This window comes from Triturus cristatus, chromosome 9, assembly GCF_964204655.1.
Source record: "Triturus cristatus chromosome 9, aTriCri1.1, whole genome shotgun sequence".
NCBI lineage: Eukaryota > Metazoa > Chordata > Amphibia > Caudata > Salamandridae > Triturus > Triturus cristatus.
This window is the reverse complement of record NC_140592.1, coordinates 483868377-483893064: the sequence shown is the minus strand read 5'-3', so window position 1 is coordinate 483893064 and position 24688 is coordinate 483868377. Positions and strand designations below refer to the sequence as shown.

The 24688-nt window shown below is 43.8% G+C and overlaps 1 protein-coding gene across 3 annotated transcripts in view; it reads right to left on the bottom strand.

Annotated features, from left to right (window-relative positions):
* PELI3 (pellino E3 ubiquitin protein ligase family member 3) overlaps positions 1 to 24688 on the bottom strand; it is a 402032-nt gene that overhangs the window by 93677 nt on the left and 283667 nt on the right. The window contains exon 3 of one of the 3 annotated variants that reach the window (XM_085625438.1): positions 362 to 503. In XM_085625438.1, the coding sequence (XP_085481564.1) occupies positions 362 to 503 (142 nt within the window). Of the gene's footprint in view, positions 1 to 331; positions 504 to 24688 lie in introns of all 3 variants that reach the window. The other 2 variants (XM_085625439.1, XM_085625437.1) reach the window with 2 other exon arrangements.

Sequence of the window (24688 nt, the reverse complement as noted above, 5' to 3'; positions counted from 1 at the left end):
TGCCACCATAAAGACTAATGTAAGGTGAAATTCTGTTGGATATACTTTTCAAGTAAAGCAACCGGTTAGGTTAAGTACAAGTGAAAATGATTTGGAAATACCTATGAAATTCATGCACAAGAGAATAATTATTTCTTATAATATCTGAGAAAATCGAAATAATTTGTTTACCCGAAATACTTCTTATGTTTGTTTGCAAAACAATTAAGACAGTTAAAGAATGGTACTTTTACATTCCCGGCGCTGCATCAGTTTAACACAGTAGCACTTTTGTGCAGTACAGCCCAGTTGTAAGGAAACACATGCCCACAGAGTCTGAAGGGTGACATACAGGGGAGAAGTTGTGCATGGAAGAACTGACTTCAACCCTTGCCTTGGACACCAGTGGCGTGGAGATGTGGTGGATGACATCTGGCTTCACCCCATTTGCCTTGGGTCTCCTTGACAGTGCCAAGCGACTGCGACGTCGACCTTTGTCCCCATTCGCCAGGGAGCCATTGTAGCTATGAAAGAAAAGAGACTTTTGACAACAGTGCTTTTTCGTGCGTCACCAGCATAAACTTTTATATATAGAGCAGTCATTTTGACTTCAGATATACTGGTGAAACGGCAATACTGCACACACAGGTTTAACGCATTCATTTCTATAGGATCAATCATTTCCCAAAACTTTCTTTGAGGGGGCATACAGAGTCCTTTCTTACACATAGGCAATATTTTCAATACTCTATAAATATTAGCACTCTACCAGCACTCTCTAAAGAGAGGATACAAACTCAGACACTGACAATACCCAGGTTGGATTTAAAACACGAACAATGGCAAAGTCAACAGATCTGGCTGCGACAAGTGAGTGAATGTTTTTTAAATTAGTTTTGTTTACATGTATAATTTGAAAACAAAAATTGGTCAAATATAAAAATAATGGAATGGACTGGCCATCCAAGCAAACCTTGGCACTGATACAAACTCCTTTTCTGGCAGATGTGCGTGTAATCAGGTTAAATGCTATCACTCACAGTGTAAGACAGTTAATGGATGAAGTGAGCTGAAATATCACCCTATGTTGTAGCCAGAAGCAAAGTATGAATGATAAATTAACAGGCTAATGGATGAGGAGGCTGACAGAAAGCCCCCGTATGTTTGTGCATGTGTATTATTATTATTATGATTTTTTTTGATAAACATGAAGATGGAGAGTCAGCTAAGGCTGTGTGTAGGTCAGACCTACAAATGTCATTCCCCTTAGTTACACATTGACAACTGCCCAACACTTGCATAAATCTGTGACAGCACACTTCCCTTGTATTCATTGGTAGTGGATAAATCTGCATCAAATCTAAAGCAGGGCCAGAAGAGAGGGTTAGGGTTCAGAAATCTCATATTGAAGGAGCAGCACGTGAACTGAAAAAAACCACGCTTCCGGAGAAAAACTAGGGAAACGGTCAACGATTAAAAAGGAAACAAACAATGTGAAAAAGTGCATCACCAAGCTCCTGTCGCGATCCTACACGCAAAAACGGCAATACATCCTAGGCTCCTTCCCTGTATGCATGGGCAGTGGTATGAAAGGTGTGGTAGCCCACAGCACTACATTACCCAGAATGCAGCTGGGCATCACAGAGTAAAACGGAACCTTCCTCAGAGACACGCCTGCTATTTAAGCACTTCCGGTTCAAGGGAAAGGCGCCCGAAACAGCGACTAAAAAACTTAAAATGAATGTGGAGTAATGAGGCTATCGCCTCGGTATCCAAAAACTCACCGCTGTCAGATGGAATCTGACAGGCGAAAACAAGACACACGGACGGGAAAGGCGCTTGACAATCTCGTCCGGTGTTTCGAGAAGAGCGGATGCTTTCCTTCCCGCTGGACGGATTCAGTAGCCGATATCGGATTGCCCACTGAGGACTTCAAAAGAGTTGATACCTTCGCGGATTGCCGTGTATTTTCGACCGTCACCCACTGAGCCGCATTGGGATATTGCCGCGGACATCAAAGAACCAGAAACCCTCACGTGTGGTGTTATTCCCTGCCCGACGGCGTTTTCACGTCTCCCTGCTGGGCGGCGTGCAGGTACCGTGTCTGTTCCGAATTAGAGAGAAGTGCCGGAGCACTCTTCTCAAGTAATTACTGCATACTATTTTTAGATTTTCCCGAATGTGTTGAGCGCACTACTCACATGCTGCGCATTGTATGAGCAGACCCCCGGTGGTTTCCTGAACCGGCTGGTTCTGCAACTTCTTCACGCTCTGCTGGTAGAACAGCTAAAGAACCTTTTGTACTTGTACATTCCCTCTTACCTGCTGTGAGTTAACAGTGGTAGGAGTGACGGGTTCCTGCCTTGACCCTGGTCCTTTTGGGATAGTTAACCATTGTAGTCCAATCGTTACTTTGGAGGAAGAACTTTCCTGGTCTGTTTCATGAAAAGTTATGTTACTGACTACCAGTAATTTATGAATAATAGAAAGAGAGCATTTTGACTGAGACTGCGTGTGGTGTGCCATTTGCCTTGTACAATTCATGTTTGTCTTCGTTTGTTTTCAATGCAGTACATCTGTGTACACCCATAGACCAGACCTAGGAAGCAAGGATTCCCGGCAGGGTTTTATTATTTTGTCCCCTTCCCTTTTCCCCGGGGTGCTATCTTCCATAGCTGTGTTTGAACATACTGTGGGAAGTAGTGCTCAGGCGAGGAGGGAGGCTTCTCTGCACGACATCGTCCCCGCTGGCTACTAGGCAGAGGTTAGTGGCGAAGTTACTCCTTCTTGCGCTGCTGACAACCTGACAGATTGTCAAGCCCAAGATTGACGCCCAGCCCGGACGATGGACACCAATTTTGCGTTGACCTCGCTGCTGGAGAGCTTAACGGCTTTGCAACAGGAGGCACAGACCTCACGTTTGAAGAACCAAGACCTGAGAAAAGAAATAGGCACGTTACGCAGGGAGGTAGTGGGTCTGTCATTCAAGGGTCAAGAGTCCAATCCCTACATTAAGGAGGCAACTCTTCCTCCTCCAGTTCAAACAGTGCACACTCCCTCCCCAGTTACCACACATGGGGGTGGGTTCTTTGCAGCCTCTCCTGGTCCCCCACCGACCGCCGATTCCTCTCCTACCGTCCATGTGATCCAAAATACTTGTATCCCATTGGCACCTCTGGAATGTTTTTACGGTGACCCCAAAAAATTTGAGACATTCCTCAACCAATGTCGGCTACATTTCTTGTGTAAACCTGCAGTTTTTCAGGATGAAGCTGCTAAAACGGCCTTCATGATGTAATATATGGGGGGAAATGCAGCAAGCTTGACCATTCCACTGATGGAAAGAAACGAGCCCGTGTTACACAGGTTTGCAGACTTCTGCTTGGAGATGAGGAAGTTATTCGACCGAAAGTCCCATATGATGTCCCTGGATCGCGAACTCCTCACTCTGCGACAGGGGTCACAGGACCTGTTGACCTACATCACCTCGTTTAATCGCCTAGTCGTGGAAACCGATTGGCCTCAAGAGAAGAGAACTACTCTATTTTACCAGGGGCTACGGAGAGAGCTTTAGGATGTCCTGTCTCAGGTGGTGCAGCTGCCCTCAACCTGCGAAGAAATGATAGATCTCACGGTACAATTAGACCACCGACTACAGGAGAGAAGAGGGGATAGGAATAGAGGAGAAACATGTCTTCTATATTCCAGACCTAGAGCTCCAGTCAATGATCACCCAAAAAACACAGATGGATCCGAACCGATGCAGATAGGGGGTATCCGAGGTCCTCTCACCACGGAAGAACGAGAAAAGAGAAGGAAAATGAACCTATGCTTGTATTGTGGAAAAGGAGGGCATTTTATCCGTGAGTGCCGTGCCAGGGCTCAGCTCCCGGAACGACTTACCTCTCCGAGGGCACCAGCAACACTGGGAACAAGAGGGTCTTCGGAAAACTGAAGAGTCCGGATCAGACTGGGATCACTGGTTCGGGCGGATGACGTGCATCGATATCTTCCGTCATTGCAAACACTATCCAGCCCGCTGTGGCACATCTGAATGCAGGAGTCTCTCTGTGGGTTGATGAGACAACCGTACTTGAGGTAGAGGCCTTACTAGACTCAGGTGCGACGGGAAACTATATGGATCAAAAATACGCCCTGAACATTGGTATTTCCTGGGAAAAGAAGAAGAACCCTGAAATCGTGAATGCAGTGGACGGATCAACGTTGACATCTGGACCCGTTATGTGTCATACAATACCCCTCTTAATGCTGTTTAGTACGGATCATTACGAGTACATACAGTTTAACTTTATTGATGCCCCCCAGTTTTGTCTCATCCTAGGCATGCCATGGCTGACCTTGCATGACCCCGTGGTTAGCTGGGCTGCTCGTACTGTCTCCTTGAGTTCTGACTATTGTAAGGAACACTGCACCAGGAAGACAACCATACCGGAAAAGACCTCAGAGACACAGGCGTGTCTATTGGCAAACGCCTGTACTGTCGAACCGTGTGGTAGTCCAACCTCTTTACCCGAAGACTACAGAGAATACCAATCACTCTTTGACAAACAGAAAGCAACCCAACTACCTCCCCACCGAGTATATGACAGCCGCATCGAGTTGATACCTGCAGACGATATTCCCTGCAGTCGAGTGTACGCCCTGACAGAGCGTTATCTGAAAAACTACCTTGAGGAGAACCTGGCCTCCGGATTCATCACGCATTCCACGTCGCCAGCCTCATCCCCTCTTTTCTTCATTCCTAAGAAAGACTGTGATGAGCTACGGACGTGTATTGACTACAGAGCGATCAACAGTGTGACCGTAAAGAATCGCTACCCTCTACGCTTGATTCCTGTACTCTTGGACCAACTCAAGGGGGCTCGTTATTTTACCAAGCTGGATTTGAGGGGCGCATATCATCTGGTAAGAGTGAAAAGCAGAGATGAATGGAGGACCGCATTCCGGACAAAATTTGGGCTCTTTGAATACAGGGTGATGCCCTTTGGGCTCTGCAATGCCCCAGCGGCCTTCCAATACTTTATGGACGAGGTTCTGCGGGGATTCCTGGACACGTTCTGTGTGGTATATATTGACGACATTCTCATCTATTTGCCCAGCCTCCCAGAACATGTCGCACATGTCAGGGCAGTGTTGGACGGGCTTCAACGACATTCACTGTATGCCAAGCTGGAAAAATGTTTATTCCACGTCCAAGACGTAGCCTTTCTGGGCTACGTAATCAACGCTCAAGGGTTCCAGATGGACACAGGCATATTGAGGCGATCACTCAGTGGAAAACCCCAAATCACATGAAATCTGTACAGAGCTTCCTGGGATTTGCCAACTATTACAGGCGGTTTATAAAAGACTTCTCAAGGATCATCCACCCCATTTCATGGTTACTGAGAAAAAGGACCCCTTTCATTTGGGGGGAGGAGGCTGAACAATAATTTCAAGTCCTGAAAAACAGATTTACCCAAGCCCCCATTTCGCGGCATCCAGACCCTCTTCTCCCTTTTACCGTTGAAACGGACGCTTCACAGTATGCCATAGGGGGAGTGCTGTCACAGAGACACCCCAAGACAGGACAGCTACAGCCTGTAGCGTATTTCTCTAAAAAACTCACCCCTAGTGAAGCAAACTATTCTATTTCCGACAAGGAATTACTGGCAATAAAAAGGGCTTGCGAGGAATGGTGACACTACCTTTCGGGTGCACGCCATACCGTTGAGATTTACACAGACCACTGAAACCTACTGTTCCTAAAGACAGCCAAGGCTCTCACGCCACGACAACTGCGTTGGACACTGTTCTTTTCTGATTACGACTTCATCATCAAGTACCGACCAGGACCACAGAACGGGAAGGCGGATGCCCTCTCACGCATTGAAGACCCAGAGGATAGCATGCTATCAGTAGATCCAGATCCCCCTTCAATCCTCGCTGAGGGGGCTTTCCAACCAACATCTATCGCATTACTCACTTCAAAGGATTTCCTAGAAGACATCAGGATATCATTAACCAACGTCGATATCTTGGCCTGGATTCAAGAAGATCCCGAACATCGAGTGGAGAACAAAGAACTACTATACCATTATCATGCGTTATATGTGCCTACCTCTGATCTGCAGCTGCAAGTACTATCATGGGCTCATGATACTACGTTACGAGGACACCTGGGTATGTACAAAACGATTGCCTGTATTGAGCGCTCCTTCTGGTGGCCTAGGTTACGGAAAGACACAAAAGAATACCTTAGGAATTGCTCTGTGCGTGCACAAGGAAAAACCGACCATTCCAAATCAACAGGTCTGCTACGATCCTTACCTATCCCTCCTCGACCCTGGCACACCATGTCAATGGATTTCATTGTCGAAATGCCCCCCTGTAAGGGTTACACAGTAGTGTTGGTGATCGTGGATCACTTAACCAAAATGGGACATTTTATACCATTGGAAGGATTACCTACATCTTCTGAGTTAGCCCTCATATTTCTTCAACATGTGGTTAGAGCCCACGGAATACCCAGCGTTTTCATTACGGACCGAGGAACACAGTTCACCTATCGGTTTTGGAAGGCCTTATGTAAAACGATGGACATCGACGCCAGGCTATCTACCAGCTATCACCCCCAGACAGATGGGAAGACAGAACGCCTAAACCAGACGCTGGAACAATATCACGGTGTTTTACACTACAAAACACCATGGACTGGGTCACGCTACTATGGATGGCTGAGTTTGCCTACAACAACGCAGAACACTCTACGCTAGGGTGTTCTCCCTTTTTCTGTCTGTATGGGCACCATCCCAACATGCTCCCATTTCAGTGGCCTGTCGAATCCAAGCTTCCAAGTGTTCATGAACATCACGCGCATCTGAGGGCAGTATTACTGGATGCAAAACAACATCTTGCCATAGCGCAATTGGCGAATAAACGCTTCACGGACCAGAAGAGAACTGAGGAACCTGTCTACGAAGTGGGGGGCAAGGTGTGGCTAGCAACAAAAAACCTGCACCTTAAGGGAATGGATAAGTTAAATCCCAAATATATATAGGTCCCTATAGTATCGAGGAAATCATTAACCCCGTGGCTATGAAGCTATCCTTGCCCCAGTCATGGTGCATTCACCCAGTTTTTTACGTGTCCCTACTCCAGCCATTCCCTGTCAGCATGAGGTTACCAGAACGTCCTCTCCCTATGGAGATTGATGGACAGGACGAGTACGAAGTGCAGGAGCTCCTAAATTCCCGTTTAGTGAGGGGGCAAGTACAGTATCTAGTGGAATGGAAAGGTTTTGGGGTGGAGGACAGGACATGGGAACCAGTACAATATCTCCACTGCCCTGATCTAGTTGAACGCTTTCATGCAGAAAATCCAGGAAAGCCTGGACGACCGCCGAGTCGGTGATCCTTGAGAGGGGGTCCTGTTGCGATCCAACACGCAAAAACGGCAAGGCAGGGATACATACATTCTAGGCTCCTTCCCTGTATACATTGGCAGTGGTATGAAAGGTGTGGTAGCCCGCAGCACTACATTACCCAGAATGCAGCTGTGCATCACAGAGTAAAACGGAACCTTCCTCAGAGACACGCCTGCTATTTAAGCACTTCCGGTTCAAGGGGAAGGCGCTTGACAATCTCGTCCGGTGTTTCGAGAAGAGCGAACGCTTTCCTTCCCGCTGGACGGATTCAGTAGCCGATATCGGATTGCCCACCGAGGACTTCAAAAGAGTTGATACCTTTGCGGATTGCCGTGTATTTTCGACCGTCACCCGCTGAGCCGCACTGGAATATTGCTGCGGACATCAAAGAACCAGAAACCCTCACGTGTGGTGTTAATCCTTACCCGATGGCGTTTTCACATCTCCCTGCTGTGCGGCGTGCAGGTACCGTGTCTGTTCTGAATTAGAGAGAAGTGCGGGAGCACTCCTCTCAAGTAATTACTGAATACTATTTTTAGATTTTCCCGAATGTGTTGAGCGCACTACTCACATGCTGCGCATTGTATGAGCAGACCCCCGGTGGTTTCCTGAACCGGCTGGTTCTGCAACTCCTTCACGCTCTGCTAGTAGAACAGCTAAAGAACCTTTTGTACTTGTACTTTCCCTCTTACCTGCTGTGAGTTAACAGTGGTAGGAGTGACGGGTTCCTGCCTTGACTCTTGACTTTTGGGATAGTTAACTATTGTAGTCCAATCGTGACTTTGGAGGAAGAACTTTTCTGGTCTATTTCGTGAAAGTTATGTTACTGACGACCGGTAATTTATAAATAATAGAAAGAGAGCATATTGACTGAGACTGCGTGTGGTGTGCCATTTGCCTTGTACAATCCATGTTTGTCTTCTTTTGTTTTCCATGCAGTACATCTGTGTACACCCATAGACCAGACCTAGGAAGCAAGGATTCCCGGCAGGATTTTATTATTTTGTCCCCTTCCCTTTTCCCCGGGGTGCTATCTTCCATAGCTGTGTTTGAACATACTGTGGGAAGTAGTGCTCAGGCGGGGGGGGGGGGAGGCTTCTCTGCACGACATCGTCCCCGGTGGCTACTAGGCAGAGGTTAGTGGCGAAGTTACTCCTTCTTGCGCTGCTGACAACCTGACAGTTCCAGTCTGTTACATCTGGTCACCTGCCTATTCCCAGGAGGCAAGAACAAGGCTTCAACCAGGTGGCCATCAAAGTTACTGTGTGCACATCATTAACGGAAAGCAAGCGCGCAGATGTAGATGGCCCAGGCTGCAGGATCTCTGTAAGGACTGTTTTTTAATCTTAACGGAAGGTAGCTGTAATTCTAGTGCCTCAGCTATCCTACAGTCCATCACCGCAAACGAGGCACTCTCGTCAGTTGGTGGCGAAGTGGTGAGCCAAGCCCTGTCTCTAGTGAGGTATCAAGCCAATTGGTGTCCTGTAACTCAATGTATAAGGCATCATCATTTTAGTGAGAGAGAGCAAGCCATCGCTGTAACCATCATTTTAATCTTAGGGTGACTCCCGCTCTTACATAGAATCTGAGTCAGAAACAAATAGCCAATGGAGCCTCTGCTGGTAGGTGCAACTTGGCAGATGCACTAGGTCAGAATCAGGTTGTGAGATGACTGGTTGTGCTTTCCTTATTTCGTAGTGCGAAATTGGTTGGTGCTGAGCTGAAGTTGGTTTGGGATCAAACATTGGCATCAGCACTGGTTCCTCTTCTGACACAGGTGACTTTATTCCCGGTGTTGATGCAGTAGTGGCCAGCATCAATCCCGGGCCCAGAGTAGAACTCTGCACTAGAGTCAGTAAGGACCCGGTAACGGATTCAAAGGGGACAGACAGTGCGAGGGGTAGACCTGCCGATGGTAACCTAACTGTGAGCCCGTGTTTTGTGGGGTCCAAAGGCACATCAGAGGGATCCGGAAGGGTACCAAAAATGTACAGCATTGCCTCCTTGAAGGCCTCGATCTGCTGAAGGATTGAGAACGCCCTGGGAAATTTGGGATGTGTGAAGACCAGCTGAAAAATTTGCTACTTTCTTTTGGAGTAAGAGTGGCGGGATGGGGTCGAATCCAGCTTTGCTTTCTCACACCTGCACTTGGACTGACCAGACAATTTAGCAAAGTTGAGCAGTTACGGGATAGGCCTAGGGCCCGGGACTGGGTCTGTGTTTAGGATTAGGAACCAGACTTACTTGGAGGATGCAACGTCTTGTGTTTGGTGACATACAGCTTCGAATCTAGGTCTCAGATTGCCTTCAAGTGGATGAGGGCCCACTTATTGCACTACTTAAGAGGCATGGCCTGAGCCGCAGACACCAAAGACACAACTTGTGCGGTTTTGTAACAAACATCTGCTTCCTGCAGTTGTTCTGGGTGGGGAAATCTTCTCTAGCACACTCGCTGAAATCAATTAGAAGTCGTCAGAAAACTGACAATGTTGGTAGCACAGCTCTGATTTCCTTTGGAAGAAAGCAATTGACATCAGCACACAGGAGTTGTGCTTATATGCAGCTCCGATCGGTCACTTCCAGCGCAGTGAGGAATCCTAATTAAGCTATACTGCGCCACCTAGTGTCGCGCGGGAGCACTACTGTGGATTCAGTTTTCTAGATCCAGTTTGGAGCATGGGATTATTCCAAGGTGAGGAATCTGCAGTGAAAAAGTATCCATCCCAAAGTTGTCTTTTTTGAAAGACATACCCAGTAGCAGTGGTGGGAAGATGCATTTCGAGGTTCGATGTTTTAGAGTTTGTGCAGACTGTCATGGATATTAAAGGCAAGATTTTCAATGCACAGAATGGTCTGAAGGACTACACATTATTCCATTAGCATTGGTTGATCATGTGTTTGTGACTTATTTTCCAGAGGCTTCTGTTCTTTTTTGTATGAAAGTCTTTGTTAGTTGCTGAATATTATAGCTAAGAAAGAATGCATTATTCTCGTCTCTATGTAACGTTCATCATTGGTGCTAGCTAGTAAATTATACATTCTTTTCAACATTTGACAAAATAAATTATCAGTTTTCCTTTTCAGTGGCGAAGGGGGGGTCGAGGATTCAACTGATACATAGAGGGAAACAATTGCACAATAGCTGCTGAATTTTTGGAAACAAGATTGCATTTATAAGGATGTACATTTTGTGTGTCATGTCTGAGAATTGAAGGGGAAATCATAATGTGGCAGAAATCTCACCTTCTGCTATGAAGCTTAGCACTGAGAACCATTCTACTGATCAGTTATTGTTGTAAGTAGATAATTCATGCAGAGGCTGTGGCGTGCCGTTTCATAATATGATGAACCAAACTAAAAAATCTGATGTGGCCAGATTCACAAACGCCTTACTCTTCAGAGTATGTTAACTAATTTTTGGTATTCACAAACTCCAAGCACAAGTTACTACTACCACCCCCCAAAAAACAGTAGTAAGTCCAGGACTACATCTGGCCCACCACTGGTACTGCAACACCCTCCCACAGAAAATAATGGAGGTTGCAGTGCCAGAGGTTGGACATATTTATTGCTGGACTTACTACAGAAGGGCAAGTTACTACAAAAGTACAGTTTGTGAATATCAAAAAGTAGTAAACTTACTCAAAAATCTAAACATACTTAAAAGTGCAGTTTGTGAATCCGACCCGAAATGTTAATATACAAATGTCACTCACAAATGCAGTGGTATTTGTATACGAATATTACCTGTTTTTTTTAGCCCTTTCTTTACCAACACCTTCATTTTTGTAACTTCATTTAATTCTACCTTCTTGTGACTAAAGAACGGGTCTGTTTAATGTATAAGGGTTTCCTTAGTCCCATACTCCAGTGTAAGTCTGAGGTCCAGAAATCTACAATGCCACACTACTAACTAAATGACAAGTTTCTTGATGCTTAAGAGGGGCTTACTCGGTTTACCAGATTTCAGTACTGTTTTATAACAATATTCAGCAAAGCCTCCAATTGGGGGACTACACCATCGGTGCCAATGTTGCTGAGATCTGGATAATTCTCTGGCTCGTAGTGCTATGTGACTTCACTAGTGATTGGAAGGTTGTTTTAAGAAAGGGTAATGGTAGGTTAATAACTTTGTGATTTTAAGGAGTCAGATTTCTCATTCTTCCTCCTACAATTTTAATAGTTGAGGTCAACTCACCTCAAATATGTAACTAAGTGGATGAGAAAGGGGGGTTTAGGAGGTAATTTTCCCAAAAGTACAAGCTGCACTGTGCTGCTGATGTAAAGAACAACGACTAGTGCCAAACTCTACCAAGAACAACACAGACGGCACTGTGCCTTCTTTATTGCTACTTGTTTCGCTTTCTGGCAAAATACGCTGAAACCGATGCAGAGTTAAACACCTCAACTACTAGAAGGCAACAGTTAAGGAAAGAAAATGCAGGACAGTCAGAGGATTTAAATGGGCACATGGGAACAGATAAGGAAAACAGTGCACACAAGTGGCAGATATACAGCTTCCCATTTCATACATAATAAGAAACAAAGATCTTAAAAGGCTCTAGGTTACCAACAGTGAGCGAAAGAAATGTTTACAAAAATTTACAAAACTCTTCAGCCATAATAATGCAAACTAGGATCAAAGGTAAGTAGGAGACAGACAAACCAATCAACAGGCAATAATAAGACTGCCCAAGTTAAGGTGAGTCAGAGACAAGGATTGTACAGATTACAGCAGGTGAGTTGAGCTGATGTGAAGATGCACATAATCAGACTTTAAGTGTCACACTATTGTGCTGAAAACGCAAAGGAGTGCAACTGGAGGCATAAGGACAAACAACAGCGCACCTTCTAAGTGAGGTAGCAAAGTTCTATCTTGTACATGTAATCACTTCATTATGCAATTTTACATCTGATTCTCCAAAACCAGAATTCCTCGCAACAGGAAGCTGCAGATCCCCCACGTAATTAAGCGATTTAGATACCATACATCCACCTTCTCTATGGGATTCAATTATTTTGGTGGTTGGAATCAACTAGCTGACCCCATGACTTCCAACCAGGCTTCTCGTGGCAACAAATACTATTCGAAAATTATCCTATCTTAAATTCATCAGTATCCCAAAATGTGTGTGGGTCACACTTGGACTCATTTTTCCAGCACCCGGATGAAATTATGACCTATGAAGGCAGGTGTTTTTCACTCTTTCATCTGAGTTATGTTTACAGTGCTAGGGGTGCGTATAAATTGAGAAACTTATTAGAGAATCTTATGCTCTTAAAAGTGAAAACTGGGGGCGTGGCTTAACACCCGAGCTGAATGGCAGCAAACGGGTGGGGCTCCCGATACACTGGCAAGATCCGTTGTTCTGCGGCGGTTCGCCGCTCGGATGGAGGACGGAACAGAGCTCTGAACCTCTCCAGGAAGCCAGAGCATACAGGAGGACTTTGTAAAGACACGTCTTCAAGCAGTTATGTGCCGTGAGTCGATGTCGGAGTTTTTTCTTTAGCGCGGCCGCCATTTTGTTTTTTCGCACGAATGCGCTCGTCCTGAGGAGAATTATGCCTTTGTTCTCTGCTTGCCCAGCTGCCCCTTTGTGACTGTTTTTGGATGTTTTTGGGCTCACTCTATGTGTGGCTACTTATTCTCTCGACGCTGCGCTCTTTTCTGCTGACTGACTTTTGGTAATTCGTATGCATTTCACTTGGCAGCCATTTTGAGCCTCCTGTGTCACTGCTTCTGTTTTTTACTTCTGCAGTCATGAGGATTTCTGGGCAAATGTGCTTACTTTCCTTCACAGAGGATGTTATGTTTTGCGCTGAATCCCTTTGAAAATGTTTTCTTTTTTTCGTCTCTCCCCATACTTGCTTCGTGGCTTCTTGCTGGCCACGCAGCCTACTAGATTTTGACTGTGTATTTTTATTTGGGGGAAAGACGCTTCTGCAATTCTTTGTTGGCATATGACATTGCTTAAAATTCTGCATTATCTACTGGTGGTGCCACACTTCCCCGGGATAACTCCTTTTCACTACGTCTTCCAACTCACCTGAATCACTACAGAGTGCGTGGTGGGAGCTCTATGGGCAGAACGAAGCTGGCTCACTCTTTTTGCTCCAACCGAAACGTATTTTTGTCAAGAATTCAAAAGTCTTTTCGGAATTTTCTAAGCTCATTGACTCTTCAGCCTCTACCTCTCAGGTCTTGGAATCTGCCATGGAGCCTTCATCCGCTGCCCCTGGGAAGTCCAACACCAAACGCTTGAAAAAAGACCCTCCAACACCTCCCAACCCGGCTTCGCCTGTGTCCTTGGAATTACTTTTGGAGGAAATAAGAGCCCTTCGTCCATTCATGGAAGAAACACCAAATTACAAATTTTAACAGACAACTGGTCTCAGCTGGAGACAAGAGTTTCCTCTGTTGAACAGAACATTTCTTCTTTCAAGGAAACGTGCGCCACTGTGTCTCATCTTCAGTCTCAAGTTACTACACTTCAGAACCAGGTCGAGGAATTGGAAAATCGTAACAGGCGGAACAATCTCCGCATTTATGGCCTGGGAGAAGGTCTTGAGGGTGCAGACTCTATTTCCTTCTTCAAATCATTCCTTCCAAAATTGCTCAACATGCCAGACGGAACAGTGCTCAACATCCAACGGGCGCATCGCTTGGGTCGTCTCCCATCACAGGCTTTGCCCTCGTCAAGACCTAGAGGCGTTATCCTATATTTTCTAGAATATACGGATTTGTTGAAGGTCCACTCAGCAGTAAGAGCTTCCTCGAAGATCACGTGGTCTGGCTCATCCTTACTTTTTGCGCAAGACTATGCCAAAGCTACTGCAAACCGTCGTAAAGCATTCCTCAACATGCGGGCAGACCTGCGTTCAATTGGAGCTCGATACGGTCTTTTCCATCCTTGTCTGTTCAAAGTTACACATAACAACAAAACAGTTGCTTATGAAGATCCTTTACGGCTACAAAGCTACATTAACTCTTGCAAACCGATGGCTATGGACTCTTCGGGACACGCTTCCCTGTTCAATGCCTGATATGGTCATTCGTTGTACCCATCATTTGAATTGTTGTCTCACATAATAGGTTCCCTCCTTTGTTACAATGTTTTTTCCCCAGGTTTTCAGGTTTTGCTCTGTTATGGTTTTTATCTGTTTACATTTATGCTAATGTTTGTTCCATTGTTTCTGTTTTGCCTCTGCAGATATCGCCTTCATTTTTTGTGATGTTCTTCCGGTTGTTCGACAAGCTGACCCCTGGATATGTTGTCCATTCCATGTGGTTTCACCCCCCCCTCGTCTTCACTTGGTAATTTCCTGTGTAGGTATGTTTCTTTCCCACTGTTTCCCATTTCTTCCCGTCTCAGTCTTATTTTCTATAATTTTTTCGCATCCCTCTCTCTCTCTTATCCTTTGTGTTACTTTCCTCTATGCTCTTTGTATCTTACGTTTTAACACTTTTTGTATTTCGCTCAATTTCATTCTTGAGATGATCTATATTCAGTCTCAGATGTTACTTATTTCTCTCAATGTATTTATGCCTGATTTGTCTTTTCATTTTTCTTACTTCTCAAAACAAGGTGTTTCCCTTTCGCTATATCTCTTTTCTAGTTTATATTGGTTTTGCACTGCATTGGATTTTTGCCTTATGATTGTATTATGTGCTATTTTTGAACATCTATGCCTTTGAAATTGGTAACATGGAACGTTAAGGGTTTAAATTCTCCCATTAAGCGACAAAGAATCCTGACCCACCTGGCCAAGCTAGACACAGATATTGTTTTTTTGCAGGAGACCCACCTTTCCGATGCTGAATCATTAAAGTTAAAAAGAGGTTGGGTGGGGGAAGTTTTCTCTTCTCCTGGCGATGGTAAACGAAATGGTGTGATCATTCTCTGTCGTAAGTCCCTCCCGCTTTTGTTGCTGTCTCAGGCTTCAGACGTTAATGGTAGATGGTTGAATGTTAAGTTGACTTTGAAGGGTGTTCCTGTTTCTCTTTTCAATGTTTATGCCCCTACATGTGGAGAACCTTCTTTTTGGTCCATGTTGGATAGACAGATTGCTCTCTGCATGGAGGATAATTTCATTTTGGCTGGTGACTGCAACCAGGTCTTTGATCCGTTTATAGATAGGAACTCGTAAGTTTCCTATATTCCAAATAAACCTCAGAAATCATTTGTGAGAGCTGTATTCCAGCATAAGCTTTTGGACGCTTGGCGTCTCTGTAATCCGATCACCAGAGAGTACACTTTCTATTCCCCATCGCACCAAACTCAGTCAAGAATTGATTATGTTTTTGTATCCCACTCCAGCTCACAAACCCTTACACATGCGGAAATTGGCTCTATTTTACTCTCGAATCACGCCCCGGTTTCAATTGGTCTAGAGATTTACAGTTCCCAAAAGATGGCGTTTCAATAATGCCCTTCTCCTAGACCCAAAATTTACTGCCTCCTTTACCAATTTTTTTGATGAGTTTTTTTATGTTTAATCAAAGTCACTCCATGCCCTTCTCAACTATATGGGATGCTTTTAAAGCCTCAGCGAGGGACTTTATTATTGGCTTCGTTGCTAAGAGGCGAAACATTTCCCGTAAATTCACTAAAGACCTTTTACAGGACATCAAAAAACTGGAGCATTCTTTTTACACCTCACACTCAAAACAAAGTCTCATGGCTTTCATTCATGCTAAATTGGAATTTAACAAGAAATCTAGTGCCACATTTTATGGAGGTAAAAACAAGGCAGGAAAAATATTGGCTAATTATTTAAAAGTTAAGCATAATAAACTTAACATTGAATCTATTTTCGACGATCATTCGGATTTAAAATTCAAAGACGCTGACATTTTAAATGAATTTTCTCTCTTCTATAAATCCCTCTACGCTTCGGAATCTCAGCCCACTGCTCACTCTCTATCTCACTTTTTCTCAAGTCTTCAAAAGCCCCCTCACTCTTTGCCGGATTTAACATCTTTGGAGTTGGACCTGACACAGCAAGAATTCTCAAAGGCTCTCCAGCAGCTTAAGAAGGACAAGGCGCCTGGGCCTGATGGCTTCACAGTAGAATTCTATCAGCATTTTTCCAAACTTATGCTGCCCAAGCTACACTCTCTAATAACTTTCTTTAACACATTAGGTAGCTCTTCCGGTTATTTTTCAGAGGCACATATGTGTCTTATACCGAAGGAAGGTAAGGATCATAGGTATTGAAAAAATTACAGACCCATTTCCTTGGTAAACATTGATTACAACATTTTTTCCAAAGCCTTAGCGATGCGTCTAGACTCTTACCTACCTGAGCTATTAGGTAAGGAACAATCTGGATTTGTAAAGGGCAGGTATATAACGGATAACACGAGACTCCTTTTTAATGTCCTGTCTAAGTCTCCATCCTTAAAGCATTCCCTTGCGGCAGTCGCACTTGATGCTGAGAAAGCTTTTGACAGGGTTGAATGGTCCTATCTGTTTTATACTCTTAATTGGTTTGGTTTTGGCCCCAAGTTTGTATCCTTGATCTCTCTTCTTTACTCCAATCCACGTGCGGCTATATGTGCCAATGGCTTGATATCCTCGTTTTTTGATTTGGGCAGGGGAGTTCGTCAGGGTTGTCCTCTCTCTCCTTTCCTTTTTAATTTAGCCTTGGAACCTTTTCTTTCTACGTTACGTCAAAATCCGAACTTATTTGGTTTTCAGTTCGCAAATGTCCACCTTAAGTTGGCTGCCTATGCTGATGACATTTTGCTTTTTGTGTCTAATCTCAGTGTCTCCATTCCTGCCTTTTTGGCGGAGGTACAGGCTTACTCTTTTATTTCTGGTTACAAGTTAAACAATGACAAATGCGAGATTCTTCCGTTGACCAAGTACACTTTTAAGGCGGACTTTGATGCATCAAATTTCACATGGAGTCCCTCCCATATTAAATACCTAGGAATGTACGTCACCCCTTCAATATCAGATACAGTAGAGTTATGTTTGAATAAATGTATACAAAAAATTGCTGACTTAGCGGCCAAGTGGCACCCCCTTTACCTATCATGGTGGGGTCGCTTGGACACTATAAAGATGATGTTGTCACCCATCGTACTGTACACCATTTCTAACATCCCAGTCCCTATCCCTGCCAAATTCTTTAAAAAGATCAATTCTACCCTCTCCTCATTCCTGTGGAACTCTAAGAGGCCCCGTATGTCTCTAGCTAAACTAATACGCCCTAAAAAAGAGGGGGGAGTTAACTTTCCTGATTTTCAGGTTTATCAAAAAGCTTTTCTTCTGCGTCAGGCTTCACTTTGGTTGCTTGCCCCTTTGGAGGATTGCCCATTATGGACTACAATTGAACTTCTTTTCTTATCTCCTTTTTCTTTCTCTGAGTATCTTTCCTTCTCGCGCAAACCGCAGGCGGTGTCTACTCCCATAATTAAACTGACTTCTAAACTTCTGGCTTCTACATTCTCTCCACCCCCTACCAATATTGACGCCTTCCTAAATTCGACGATATGGCATAATAAGGACCTAGTCATTCGGAATAAACCAATACATTGGAAGACTTGGCGACAGAAAGGCTTAATATGGATACATCAGCTATTTTTTCGGTTTAAGTTTTCTACCTTTTCATTCACTCAGACAGGGTTTCGGCCTACCTGCCTCGTTCATACATAAATATAATTTACTCAGGGTGGCTGTGATGGATAAGTTCATCCAATTGTCAGCTACACCCAGTGCTTCTACCTCCCAGATTCCCCCCTCACAGCTGTCTTCCCTACTTCAAACTAAATCCTCAGCCTCTAGTATATACAGGTTTCTACAAGGGAAGGATGTCGTTAGGCAGAAATCTAAAATAGAGGAAGCTTAGGAACGGGATCTTCAACTCTCTTGGCCAGTATCTTTCTGGAATAAGATATGGCTTAAACTGCACAAATCCTCCAGGGCAGCTAACCTAACACAAACGCTGTTCTTTGTGTACAACTGACTTTTATTTACTCCGAGGGTTTTGAGTAGTAGATTTGCAACTGCTCCAGATATTTGCTGGTCCTGTTCCTCCCCAAAAGCTGACATCTTTCATATGTTATTCTTATGCCCATTAGTAGACAGCTTTTGGAAACAAGTCTGGTCCCACATTAATCTCATATTCAATACTACATTTTCCTTCTCTATCTCCCACGTTTTCCTAGGAAGCCTCTCACCGTGTTGGGAGAATGCTACAGCCAATATTAAAATTATTGATCTGCTGTTTGCAGCTGCCTTCCAGCAGCTTACTGTTAATTGGAAGGATTCCACAAAGATTTCTTATAAGGGCATGGTAGTATGTTGTTTGCCATAATCATAGGTTGGACACTTCCTTTGTATATCCTATACAGATGGCGGCGAAGCGTTTGGACTTGTGGTCCCCAGTTACACTTTACCTTGACAGATGCGCAAAAAAATGTTCCCAGCCAATACCGTCTCAACAAGAGGTTCTGAAGCCCCCTTGAGTCCCTTGTACGTTCCCAGATTTCTTCATAACTCCAGCACTTTAATGATTTAATTGTTATGTAATAATGTTTTTTTTTTTTTCATTTTGTGCAGTGCAATCTATTGTATTGTTGTGTCATGAATTTATATCAATGTTTTGACATGAATCTATTGTATTGCTTAGGCGTGAATTTATTGTCATGACTTTTGTAATGATACCTTTGCTTTTATTAATAAACTTCTCTTTCAAACTTAAAAAAAGTGAAAACTAAGGGTGCACACACAAAGATTGGTATTGTATAATGATTTCAGCCAAGCAAATATCGGTATTTTATAACCATATGAGTAAGAAATATCATATTGAGGAATACCTCAACAATGAGTATTAATTTAAGAGGGCAAGATTTAACCCAAAACTGTTAATCACACATCACTAACCTAGAAGGCTGAAAACTTCCAGTTGCATTGAGGCATAGTTTCATACAATACCTACCGCTGAACAGTCATTCAGAAGACTTCTAAATTGGTACCTCATTTCACAGCACTTTCCCCAGCCCCAGTTTTTCTTGCTTCTGCGCCTTAATTGCAATAGATTTTATACCTTATTCCCCGTAGGAACACTATGGCAGGTGGATGCTTTTGGGCTGAGAACAGTGTTTGCCACTTCTTTTAAAAGTATTAGGATGCAATGAAGCAACAACCTTTGTAACTTTTGAATTCTGCAAGCCCAAAGCTGCAAAAGGTCAATATGCAGAAGCCTTTCACAGCCGCAGGCATCGTGAAAGTTCAACAGAGAAGCGTCTTGTGTGTTAGAAATTATAGAACTCTTTTTTTTGGCTCCTGAGGGACTCCGTAGAACTGTGACATAAGTGTTAGAGTGGAATGCATTGAAGGCTGGTTTAGAAGGTTTCGTTTGCAGTGACACGCATATGAATAAAGACGAGTAAAACTAAGCTCTGTGTGTGGCATAGTCATTGGCAGGTATCTCAACTGAGAAGACACTACAACTCGCTACAAGTTAGGGGATAAGTAACCCGAAGATTGACAGTGCTCTCCCAGAGAGTTTGCCGTGGTCTAAGCAAACTGCTCGTGCATGCCACGCGTGTTTCAGTCGAAGCATGGATCGATGCTTAAATTGTGAGGAGTCAAAGCTCCAGCAGCTGTAAAGAAGCGGAAAACAACGAAAGCACTGAAAAGAAATCTACAAATCAGTGACCAAAAACCTGCTGGCCAGACCGTACATTAACGTACTGCACTACTTCGCAATATAGAGTCATACGTAATCCGGAGCGTTAACGCTAAAGGCCGTTAGAACCAGGTTTTCAAAGATCAGCGATTAATAATCACAAGATGTAAGATAACATTACAATTTGAAAGTGGTGAAGACAAAGTGCACACAAAAAGAGGTAAAAGAATAAAACAGTTATTTACTCACCAGAACATGAGTAAAGTGAGCCGGTACACTCATGAGTAGATGCCACGACCCAGGTAAAGCACAGGGGTTGTGCTGACGACGCTGGTGGGTCCTGTCAATCAATCAATCAATCACCTCATTTGTAAAGTGCGCTACATACCCGTGAGGGTCTCAAGGCGCTGGGGAGGGGGGGGGGGTGCTACTGGTCGAAGAGCCAGGTCTTGAGGAGTCTTCTGTAGGCCAGCAGGTCCTGGGTTTGTCGTAGGATGGTGGGGAGAGTGTTCCAGGTCTTGGCAGCGAGGTAGGAGAAGGATCTGCCGCCGCCGGTGGTTTTTCGGATGCGAGGGACTGTGGCGAGGGCGAGGTTGGCTGAGCGGAGGCTTCGGGTGGGGGTGTGGAAGCTGAGTCGGTTGTTGAGGTAGGTGGGTCCGGTGTTGTGCAGTGCTTTGTGTGCGTAGATCAGGAGCTTGAAGGTGATCCTTTTGTTGATGGGAAGCCAGTGCAGGCCTCTCAGGTGGAGTGTGATGTGGCTGCGGCGGAGGACGTCGAGGATGAGTCAGGCCGAGGCGTTCTGGATGCATTGGAGTCGTCTCAGGAGCTTGTTTGTAGTTCCTGAGTAGAGGGCTGTCAAGCCGATTGAAAGAACATAAAGGGGGTCAGAACAGGAACATAGCAGTGGGCGACAATCAGAACAGTCGCAGATATATTTTGAAGACTGAAACACCAGTTTCCCAATGGAGTCAAAAACCGAGGCCGTCATTTCAAAAGTCATCAATGAAGATTCAGAGGCCAGCACATCTCAAGGCTGTAGAGATGGCTCACACAAATCAATTCAAGATGAACTGCGGAGGGAGCGGAAGAGAGATCCACCTTCAATATCAAACACTCCCCGAAATGGTTACAACGCTGTCGCTTTCCTGAAAGCACCACCACAGTTTGATATCGGCAAAAAGCAAAATACTGGCAACAGATCGACTGCTTGGATAGAGATCTTTGATGATTTTATTGATGCACTTTAAGAAACTGATCACAAAAAGATTATCAAGTATCTCAAATATCTTGCTGGTGATGGGGCAAAAGAAGTCATATAGAAAATGTTGCAAACTGACAAAGCCGTCACATATCGTCAAATAAAAGGAGCGTTAAATCTCAAGTTTAATCCAATGCCAAATGTTGATTCCCAATCATGCATCTTCAACCAAGAATGCCAGAAAGTTGATGAAATCATTGACGAAATTGTGGAGAGACTCGAAACACTCATCAAACACTGTAAGCTTATTGAATTTAATCATGAGGAAGCTATGCAACTTTTTCGGGGGATGCTTGTCCAAATCATTCACAGGACAAATACTGAGAGAAACTATTAGTCTATAGTAAGTGGTGATGGCTGCCAGAGCTGAGGAGCGTGCTGAAAAGCAAGCTTCTGAAATAGAGGCCAGAGGTGCCCAGAGTAAATCAGCCATGAGTATAAAAAGTAAGCCAAACCATATCCTGAAGAACACAAAGTGATGTCTAAATGTAAAAATGTGCTCTTCTTGGACAGATATGTAAAGGCTGTGGGAAGGAGAACCATTTTGTGATGGTTTGCAAGGCAAAGGAAAGAGTAATTGCGTCATGCCGCGAAGACAAAATGGCGGTCAGAACGTTCCAGAAGCAACGTCCGACGTACTCCCACAAGGCCAAGCGGCAACATCAGTTGAGACAAATCGACAATGAACAAAGTCAATCATCATCCAAAGCATAGTCAAACTGTTCTTCTGTATCAGTATCAAGTGAAAGTGATGAAAATCATTGTGCCATGTCGATGTTTACCTCAGAAAAGCATGTGCATGTTGGTTTGGCCGCTTGTGAAGAAAAATGTCAGTCAAGGAAAGATCAACATGCCAAGCACCAAAGTCATTCAAACATTGTCCAAAGATTACACTGAAAGCAAATGGTTGTTCGATACCTTTAAAATCAACAGTCGTGCATCAAAAGACATTATCTCTGAGAAGAAATACAATGAGCTATCCCCATTCCCGCAACTTATGCCATTGAAAACCAAAGTATACACTTGGGCTGCATCGAGCGCTATTAAAAAGTCAAGGTTCATTTGTAGAGACAATGAAACACAAGAAAACAAAGGTGCAAGCACCCATCCATGTGCTTAACTGCACGGCATCAAGTACCTGTCTATTCAGTTTCAGCAGAGCACTGATATGGAACTGATTTCGGTGAATTACAACATGAATGCTCACCAAGGAGTAGTAAGTCAGTTCCCTTCGTTATTTCATGGTTTGGAAAAACTTAGACTATGAAAGGAAAGTTCCATATTAATGAAGAAGTCTATCCTGTTGCTCAGAGACATAGACAAGTTGCATTTCATTTGCAAGAACTTTTGAAAAAGAACTTGAAGCATTACTTAAGTATGACATTACTGAGCATTTATCTGGTCCAATGCCATTGGTTTCTCCCATAGTGGTAGTGCCTAAAACGAAAGTGAAGGAGCTGTATGCATATGCGTTGACATGCGTCAGGCAAACAAGGCAATTGAAGAAGAACGACATCCAGATCCACATATTACTGACATAATAACACAGTTAAATGTTACAAACATCTTCTCTTGCCTTGATTTGAATAAAGGTATCATCAGTTAGAACTTGAAGAAAATTGCAGGTACATTACAACCTTTTCCACACATGTTGGTCTGTTTCGATACAAAAGACTATGTTTTGGTGTGTCATCTGGTGCTGAACTGCTTTAACATGTCATTAGACGTATCATAAAGCCTGGCATGAATGCGTTCAAATACAGCGATGACATATTGGTTTTCGGAGCTACACAAAAAGAACATGATAAAGCTCTTACACAAGTGTGTAACTTCCTTGCTGAAGCAGGTTGGACTTTGAATGCAGACAAGTGTGAGTTCCATAAGACAAAGCTAAAATTCTTTGGCAATATCTTTTCTGATGGGGGTATGACACCAGATCCTGCTAAAGTACACGCCTGTCAAATGCTGATCCCCCACAAGATGTTTCTATGGTGCGTTCATTTCTTGGCACGTCCAGTTACTGTTCCAGATACCTACAAGATTTTGCAACTCTAAGTGCTCTGTTGAGAGACTTGATGAAAACGAATGTTTCATTTCATTGGTCACATGAATGTGAGAAAAGCTTTAGAAGAATTAAACAAGCCATTTAGAATGCTACGGAAATGGCGTCCTTCAATCCTAAGCTTCATACAGAGGTTGTTGTTGAAGCTAGCCACGTCGGTTTGGGTGCTATCCTTGCCCAGCACAAGGGACACTTGAATGCTCGAAGGCATATTGTGGCATATGCAAGTAAAAGTTTGTCTCAAACAGAACATGCTTACTCACAACCTGAAAAAGGAAATTTTGCTGTGGTATGGGCTAGTGAACATTTCCAGGTCTTCCTATATAGAAAGCCTTTTACGCTAGTAACGGATCATCAAGCTTACAAGAGTATAATTACTCTACTGTGCATTGTCCAGGGAAAGATCAGAACCCTGATGACTACTTTTCCAGAGTACCTCTAAAAGGTCATGGTACTTCATTCAAGACAGCTGAGACCTATATCAATTTCACTGTAAAATCAAACACATCAGTTACTATTTCATTAGCCCAGATTATCCCTGCCACAAGCCATGATAGTGACATATTAAAGTTGAAGGATATAATTACGCATCAGTCATGGAACCAACACCCTCAAAAGCTCTCCAGTGAGGGTGAATATCAAAACAACAAAAATGTCAAGGATTAATGGTCTATAACTCAGGAAGGTGCTATCCTACAAGAGTCAACAATTCTAATTCCGGAGTCTGAGACAGGAAATAATTGAAGTTGCCCATGAAGGACATTGTGGAATCAGTGCCACTAAACAAGCTCTCCGAGACAGTGTCTGGTTTCCTTATCTTGATGACAGGGTTGAGAAGAAATTAAAAACTTGTCATCTATTCAAATGTCTTTCTACAAAAGCTATGCTCAACACCACACCACATCAACTCCAAAAGCATGCATGGGAGCGAACAGCCATTGACTTTTTAGATTCACTCGACTATGGACATCCCCTGCTGGTGATTATGGACTAGTATTCCCGATTTCCATTAATTGAAGATCTTTCATCTACGACACAAGAACGAGTCATTAAAAGACTAGATAGCATCTTTGCGACAAAGGGTGTTCCAACCATAGTGAAGTTTGACAATGGCCTGCCTTTCAATAGTCAAGAGTTTACAGATTTCTTAGAGCATTTGAATATAAAGTATCAAAAGATATACCTTTATGACTGCAGGTCAGCATATTTATTAAGCGGTTTATGAGTACACAGAAGAAAGTAGTGCAGCGTGCTAATCTTGAGAAGCTCGATTTGAAAACAGTGTTGAATTCTACCTTCAGAGCTTATCGTTCGACACCCC